This window comes from Nicotiana tabacum, chromosome 2 (genome assembly GCF_000715075.1).
Source record: "Nicotiana tabacum cultivar K326 chromosome 2, ASM71507v2, whole genome shotgun sequence".
NCBI lineage: Eukaryota > Viridiplantae > Streptophyta > Magnoliopsida > Solanales > Solanaceae > Nicotiana > Nicotiana tabacum.
In genome coordinates this window covers 96,143,652-96,152,166 of record NC_134081.1, presented here as the reverse complement: position 1 = coordinate 96,152,166, position 8,515 = coordinate 96,143,652, and the positions used below count along the sequence as shown (strand labels likewise).

Genomic DNA, 8,515 nt, shown 5'->3' with positions numbered 1-8,515 from the left:
GAACTACAACATTAACTTTCTCCCATTGATCATGAAGTTGAGGTTCAAACTTAGACTTAGGAAATCGACCATCTACAAAACCTAACTTGCTCTTCCCTAACAAACCAATCCTCATAGACCTACTCCATAGCGCATAGTTATCTGAACCAGTGAGTTGAAGAGAAATTAGAGTACTACCTGGAGTATCTATTAGTTGAAGAAAGAGTGGGTGATTGTGGTCAATTGATGGAGATACAGTTGCGCCGGTAGCAGAATTACATTACCAGAGGTTGTAGTTGCTAGAAATGAAGTTTCAGCTAACATTTCTTCTCCAACCGCCATTTTCAGCTGCTTCTCAAGAGTAAACCCTAGTCTTTCAGCTACACGCTTTAATTGGACAATTTACCACAAAATTGTGAAATTGAGGTAACGAGAGTAAGGACTAGTTCGAGAGCTCCCTTCGATCTACTCCGGTGGCTCTGATACCATGTTAGCTGCCATGGATCTGAAGGTTGAGCTCGAGGAAGAAGACATGCAAGAGAAGGCAACACTCAGAGGATGAGAGAAAACTGAATCTGTTATTGAGAAGAAAATGATACAACCGTCTATTTGTACATGAGTGTAATGTGTATTTGTAAAGCTACAGTATAACTACCTTCTAATACTGTACTAACTAATTTACTTCTAACTACAATCTACAGTTATATTTCTAACTATGGGTAACTTATTAGCTTAATATCACAAAGCTAATTAGCTAAAGTTGCGCAGTTCCGATCTGGATGCATTGAGCACATGTGGAACTAGCAAGGACATATATAACTAATGCGATATTGTATAAAGAAAGAAAACAAGCACTGCCTGCAAGAAAAAGAAATATTATAGACTTATAGTATAAAGATTGGACTGGTGTAGATTGGAGCAACAAAAAAAAGTTGTTTCCATATGACCTATAAGTCACATGTTCGAGCCGTGGAAGTAGCCATTAATATTTGTATTATGGTAGGCTGTCAATATCACACCCCTTAGGGTGCGACCCTTCCTTAGACCTTGCCGCAATGAAGGCTAGTTTGTGCACTGGATTGCCCCTTTTTTTTTTCTTTTTTTTTTCTTTTTTTTTTTTAAAGATGGAACTGGTGAAGATATAGCTGTAAACTCTACTCGTGATGAGTGATTTCCGAGGTATTCAAACAAATAATTAACGATATAATGAGGAAAAGACGCTTTTTCTTTATTAAACGTTTTCATGGATCGGAGCTAGTAACCAAACCATGTAAAAACAAAATCAAGTAACGAAACAAGCCAGGCCGTTGTCCCATGGTACTTTGGATTTTAGGTGTGTGAATCGCAATTCGCAAGTCTTCCGCAAAAACTCAAAAAACAAGTTTCCATACCCAAAAGCTCCAAAATCTCAAACAAATAAACTTTAAAGGCACAATCTTTGTCAGCATCAAGAGGGTTAACAACGTTGTCAAACTTACTAAAGCTGCCATGTATATGGCTGACAAAAGACTTGTGAGGTTGGACTTTGTGATCATTTGAAGTCTTAGCATGAATCACGATTAATTTAAAGAGTGAAAATTAGTACCAAGCAATTAGTCAGAGACGGATATTATAATTTTAAGAAATACAAACGGGATCTGAATAGGCTAATGTAGCTAACTAATGAACTCGCGGAACCAATAAATGTGGCTTTTCATATTTTGGGACCAGATCCTATAGCTTTTGCCCCGTGATAAACGTATTGATGTCGAATAAAACCAATCTCCAAGGGTCCCAGCTCAAACCTTAGCTATTTATAAAACCATATATGCCTATTTGGGTAATGGAAACAAATTGGCATACGACGTCTTACAATTATTACGAGACAACACATTGATTACCATTACTTAACTCAACAAATTCCCAATAATTCGTTCGGAAACCGGCATATGGCTTCAACACTAGCGGCACAAAATTGAAACCCATTTAACATAACAAATACTCCTAACAATTAATTTATGAATAAGCCAAAAGATGAAGTAAGTGCGCGCGTTTTTAAGGAATAGTAGTACTATAGTAAGCTTTTCACTTTAAATTGTGGCACTGTTGAAGTTCATTGAAAGGGCAAAGATTTGCCATTTGCGCAATCTGTAGGATTGAGTGTCCCAGAACCGTAAGGACAAATGCTGCAGAGCGTGCAAAAGTATACAATCAGCTACATGTGCCAACTCTCTCTCAATCATTGTGAATCAAAGATATTTGTGGATATAAGTTAAAGAAAATTTCTGCCAGCTGCGACTTGATTGATTATCCAAAAGAGGGGACCGCAATGAGAATAACATACTCCAGCTTCACTTGTACAAAAGACCTTTTCTTTAATCTATAACAAGGACATATAGTGTAGTAGCAAGTAGTTTCCTCAGTATGTACAATGGGAAAAACCGTATGTATCGATGTGTTCTATAAGGCAGAAAATAGACTTCTTGATGAAATCATTTTTGCCTACCTTGAATTAATTTAATATTTGCTTTTGCCAAGAAATGTTTCTACTATTCATGGACGAAAGTTATCTCAAGTCACCAAAGCATTTTACTAGATATCTTTATTCTTTTACCTCACACCAACAATAATACCAAGTAACCGTACCCTTAAACAAATAGGACGAAATTGATCGCTAATGTTTTCTGCCCTAATCGGAATTTAATCTTGAGACCTTATGGTTCTCCGGACACTTCACAAACCACTAAGTCATACTCATCACCTATTCTTATACCTAATACTAATCAACAAAACATTTTTTATGAAAATACTCTACATGAAGAACACTACATTAGGGAAGTAGAAAAAATTCTAGTAGTAAATTGTAAGAGGCATGCCAATGTAAATATATACTCAAGAGAAAACCCACAAAAGAGACAATAATGATGATCAAAATGTATTTTAGAAAGGACAACACATAATCCTCAAAACATATATCTGTACATCAACAATCTCTCTCTATTCTCTCTATCTCTCTCTACTAGTATTATGACACAGCAACAACTCCTCACAAATTTTGATGCAGCTAGCTGCCAAGAGAAGCACTGAAATAAGAGCCAATGCTTCAAATACCAAGTGGGCCGACCTATCATAAATTCAATTACCGTCTGTCATTCAGAGGAATCTTTTCCAGAAACCAACTTCGAAAATCCTTCATTGGGTTACTGAAAAGCTTTTAAATATCAATGTGGGGTTGGTGTTTAAGGGGGTGTGGGGTTAAGATGCAATTATACATTCCACTTAAGAGTCATGTGCCTTTGTGTCAGAGTTCCTATCCAAGAAGTTCCTATCCAAGAATTGTATCAGATGTACTGCTATCTGCTCTCCCCACCTTGCTTTCCACATCAGCTGAGCTGCAACAACTCTCCTTTACTGATTCTATTTCCATGCTCGCTGTTCTACTTCTTCTGTTTCTTCGGTCCTGTTACAATCATCAACCATGGATTTGGAAATATTCATATAGCCGACCCCAATTAAAACGAGCTTAAAAGAGTGACAGGCGTGAAGATTCGTATAGTCGAACTTAACTTGCTTGAATTTGTGTTATAGTTGTATTTTATATGAAAAATGTTCATATGCCTAGTGATTCAAACGAAAAGATAAAATTTGGACATAGTGCAGAGTGAAAAGATATAACTGCAACCTTATTTGAGGTTATGTCAGCAGTTCACATGGACCAAAATCAAGAGTGGTACTATTCACCACAGAAAAGCAACAGTCCCGCATTATCCAATATTCCTTTTCATTTGGCTAAGAAACTGTACACTGCTCGTTGTGGATGTGCAAAGCTAGAGCAGGCTTAAAGCATTGTCTTACTAACAAATATTTGGAATACTATTTGTAACTTGAAAACATTCTAAGGGGTTTGGTTGATAATTGATATCTCAGGTTCTTTGAAAGGAAACTTTAGTTGTAGCCAAAATAAAGAAAGACAAAAGATCATATGGAGTGGAGATATGAAAGTCAAAAATGGAGTATACCTCGCGATAAGGAAGTTCTTCAGTTTCAAGCATTCGAACTACTTGGCTCATTCTGGGTCGCTTTTCTGAGTCCGGATCAACACATCTCAGTGCGACCAGAAGCGCCCGTTTTAAAGCACGAGTACCAGGCCTAACTTCAAGGTTAGGATCCACAACTTCCTCGGCCCTTCTATTTCCGACCATCATTTTGAGCCATTCAACAAGATTAACCTGCCAAAGGTGAACCACACAAATACCTGTTAGTAAATGCAAGAAGCAACAGCAACCAGGAGAAAAAGGGAGTACGTAACCCTGGGTTCTCTATTAGTGTAGTTAGTAAAGATATTTAATGCGTCGCATCCCTCTCTCTCAGTACCTCAGTAGCAGGACGGCTGTAGTCCACAGGATCTCTACCAGTGACTGCTTCTAGCACTAGAACACCAAAACTGTAAATATCGCTCTTCTCATTTAACATTCCAGTATTAGCATATTCTGGAGCCACATAGCTGAAATTCAAGTGAGAAACAAATTTGAGTATCTAATTGTGGAAACAACTCAACAAATGCAAAGGTAGACGGAGTAGGAGTAAAACATCTTCAACTAGAGAATTCATACCCAAATGTACCCATGACTCTGGTGGTTATGTGGCTCTCTCCTGAGTCCAAGAGTTTTGCCAACCCAAAATCAGAGACCTTAGCATTGAACTCGTCATCAATCAAGATATTACTAGACTTTATGTCTCGGTGGACTACTTTAGGTTCTATGGCTTCATGCAAGTAAGCAAGCCTGCAAATAAAACAAATTCCACATTAAGGTGTGCAGTATAATTTGCCGTTTCTCATTTTCACTGATAATAGAAATAAGAGAAAGCTATTAAGAAGAGCCAGAAAAGCGAAGGGTTATAACTATTACTAACAAGCAACTACTACCTTTTAGGAACTAAAAATACATAAACGATTGAGGCAATGGCTTGGAGTAAAATAAGTTAGAAGAGTTTGCAGCAGTAATAGATTTATTAAGGAAAATGGAATGCCATGTGAAATAATTGGAGAAAAGATTATACTGTGTAGCAGATTCTAATAATGAGACTTACGCTTTTGCAGTACCAAGGAGAACCTTCATACGGGCTTCCCATGTAAGCGTACCGTATTGTCTCATAGCGCCATGCAGCCACTGCTCCAAGTTTCCATTATTGACGTACTCGTAAACCAGCATCCTTTGTAGCCAAAACAAAGTAAATGATAAGGAATAGCATAATTAAGCTGAAATCATGGTGGTAGACATTTTGAAATAAAGAGTCATAGCACAGAAAACTTTAACATACTTAAAGAAATTCCACGGTTTTATCTGGAAATACCTGTGAACACCTTCAATGCAATAACCAAGAAGACGCACTAGATTCTTGTGTCTAACATGACCAATTGCTTCTACTTCAACGCGAAATTCTTTCTCCGCTTGGCCGCTGTGGAGCAATTCATATATTGTTAGATCGTAAATAATATTCACTCATGGAGATGAATGTACAGAACCTGTAGAATTATTTCAAAGCCATACTCACAGATTATTTAGGAGCTTCTTCACAGCTACTTCTGTCCCATTGATCAATCTGCCCTTATAAACTACACCATATCCACCTTCACCAAGCACATTCTCTGCAGAGAAACGACTTGTTGCAAGTTCAAGATCTCTAAGCGTGAACCAGTGGCCCCACCCGAGCTGTGAGATCTCTGGCAAGCCAATCAAAGGAGAAGGCATTGCAATTCCATAGGATGGTTGTTTCCTCACTGTCCCTGAACTCCCCTCTTCCCCTGACTGCGAACTAAAAGCCCTTTCGTTATGATATATTGAACTGCATTGGCTGATATTATCAGCATCACTTGATTTGCTTCTACCCAAATGGACTAGCATCTTTTCCGATGTTGTTTCATTTGATTTATCATTAATAGTCAGAAATAAGCTTTGAGGATGATCGTGGACATTTGCAGCGCCAACTCTGTCAACCTTTATATCCTTGGAAACATTGGGTATTTGGCAATGTGAATACCCGTCCAGAGTTCTCCTAGATTTCCTCCTACACGTTACCCATATTGACAACATACAGAGTATCCCGACGATAAATACACCAACACATAAGCCCATTACAACCCATAGTTTGAGACCCAAAAATGATGTCTTCTTAGACAATTCACTGTTTAAGTCCCCAGAAGACATTTCCACAAATTCTGCTTTATCCTCCAAATTCCAGAGTCAGATTTACTCCATTGCCTCCTGTATCCCACTAACAATTTAGGTCACTGTGAAGAGGAGTTACATCACTCACACATATCAACATTTCTACAATTTGTGGCTTTGTTTTACTTCTTTTAAGACTTTACTGAAACAAAGTAGTTGGTAGTGTCTAAATTAATTACATTTCCAAGTACAATTAGTTAAAGATAAGACATTGACAGGGCAACTAAATTGGTGGCAGCTGACATCAAGATACAACTATCCACAAAAGCGCATACAAGTAATTAGATTAAGAACAGTGACTGATGAGAATAAAACATTTCCCCTTCCTGATTGAAACAAATCAAGAATTCAGGTAAAAATCACTAATTTAAAGCAAGTTTAAATCTTTTCAAAATGGGCATAAATTAAAGGAAAGAATGACTTAATACTGAAGTAAGAGAATGAAACCAGATGTAAATCCAATAAAGTTGTTACCTTTACACAAAGTGATCTATAGAAACCAGAGTTAATTAACTCCCTTGATCTTCTTCTTTGAGAAGCAAAGGAAGTGCCTCTTTTTGAACCAACAGAGACTCAAAACGCATAGATATGCCAATGCAGAAGTGAAAACTAAAGAACCCCACAAAAGCCAAGAGAAAACTAAAGGGTGTTTGGCTGAAGTGGACCAAAGGGAATAAACTGCTGTTCTAACAAGGCCAGACAAAAATCTAATCTTTGTAAGGCCAAATGCAGAGAGAGAAAGAAAAAAAAGATTTATTTTAATGGTGGGAAAAAAATGGGTTGGTGGGTAATGTGAATGTGTAAGCAATAGGGACCTCAGAAAGCTGTAAAGGTTGAAGCTTGGTTTGCAATGGAGAAAATCTATGCTAGAGAGAGAGAGAGAGAGAGAGAGAGAGAGAGAGAGAGAGAGAGAGAGAGAGAGAGAGAGAGAGAGAGAGAGAGAGAGGTGAGGTTCTTGATTTGGGGTGGGTGGTGTTGAGAGAGAGAAGAGAAAAGAGAACAGTAAAGGAAAAGCAAAATATATGAGAGAAATGCATTTATGGTTGGATGGCAAAAGAATTTATGAAAAAAGTGAAAACCCCAACAAAAACAAAAACAAAAAAAGTGGAAAAGAAAACATATGAATGTGAAGGAGAGAAGATGAGGGGGCTTTTTCTTTTGGGGAAGAGAGTCAACTCAATCTAAGCTTAATGTAATGACAAGTTTGATTTGACTATATTGCCCCTTAGCCTAAAACCAGTTCTCTTTATTTTGTCATTAATGATACATACACATAGAATTGACCTCTTCTCTTCACAGCTGATGCTATGAAAAAAACAGGTTTTTTAGGCAAAAATGACCTGACCCTATGAACACCTCACTAAAATTGACTACTTTACACCCAAAACATGGCTGGCAATCACTGTACTTAAGCAACCTACATAAGCTACTACTACTGCCTACTGGTGTCTGACAACTACAGTTTTGATTTTTTTTCAAGAAATTTTTTGAGGTCACTTTTAGGTTATAACTCATGATTTTGTAATTGTGTACGACATGTTAATTTTATGTATGTCATCTTAAGTAATACAGCAAAGGTACGAAATACTTGACATGATTCATGAGCTAAATTGACCAACTTTTTATTTTATTTAAGGTGTTGTTATTGTTAAGAGTCCCACAGTAACAAATTAATTAGTAGTACTTGTTTTGATAATTTAAAATTTTCATAACATTCGAGACACGTGTAATCGTGCATGTGTGTCTAGTAAAAAGAAAAGACGATAACTGTATAGATGACAGCAAACATAATTTTCTACTTCATTTCAACATTAGAAACCATGTCTCAAAAATTTGAAAAGGAAAAAAATGATATCTTTCATTTAAATTTGGACAAGGGGATTAGTTTGAACAACTTATTCTAAGCAGGCTTAAATTTTGAAAGAAGTTAAAATTAGCTCACTTTTACAATCACGGTAATAAGATTGCAAAGTTGCAAACACAGTAGTGACACTATATTTAAACAAAACAGCTTTTTGTTTCATCTTTTTGTAGTTATTAGAGTATTTCTCTGTCATTATACTAAATTTGTGATTTCCATGGATGTGATATTTCTTTCCCAAAGAAAAACCACTTCTATTTTTGCCACTATATTCTGTAGTTATTTTCAATATATCTTTTCTCTTTCTTTTGGAGTATAATATTATGGTAGCAGTATTTTCTAAGAATGAGAACGATTTGTCAAACTTACGCAGATTTATTATTGATGTCATGACTATTCCTTTGACCAAAACCTGGTATATTTAAAACATTTGTTACAACGGCTCACAAGGGGTAAGTTAGTAAAT

At 36.7% G+C, this 8,515-nt stretch overlaps 1 protein-coding gene across 1 annotated transcript; it reads right to left on the bottom strand.

The window, feature by feature from the left end:
* Nucleotides 1–2,883: 2,883 nt before the first annotated feature.
* Nucleotides 2,884–7,311, bottom strand: LOC107762736 (putative receptor-like protein kinase At2g42960). The gene is made up of 8 exons (XM_016581120.2): nucleotides 6,663–7,311; nucleotides 5,515–6,224; nucleotides 5,314–5,418; nucleotides 5,050–5,172; nucleotides 4,572–4,742; nucleotides 4,333–4,462; nucleotides 3,978–4,187; nucleotides 2,884–3,418 (listed from the first exon to the last, which is right to left on the bottom strand). The coding sequence occupies exons 2-8, from the start codon at nucleotides 6,165–6,167 to the stop codon at nucleotides 3,284–3,286; spliced, it is 1,527 nt and encodes a 508-aa protein (XP_016436606.1). The 5' UTR covers nucleotides 6,168–6,224; nucleotides 6,663–7,311; the 3' UTR covers nucleotides 2,884–3,283.
* Nucleotides 7,312–8,515: the final 1,204 nt, after the last annotated feature.

What these genes read in the sequence shown, in the direction of transcription:
- LOC107762736 (XM_016581120.2), bottom strand. Translation starts at nt 6,167, where the DNA reads ATGTCTTCTGGGGACTTAAACAGTGAATTGTCTAAGAAGACATCATTT. An exon ending in AAGAAGCTCCTAAATAATCT is followed by an intron (nt 5,419 to 5,514) that starts GTGAGTATGGCT and finishes ATTGCTCCACAG; the next exon opens with CGGCCAAGCGGAGAAAGAAT. An exon ending in AGAGTCATGGGTACATTTGG is followed by an intron (nt 4,463 to 4,571) that starts GTATGAATTCTC and finishes CTTGAATTTCAG; the next exon opens with CTATGTGGCTCCAGAATATG.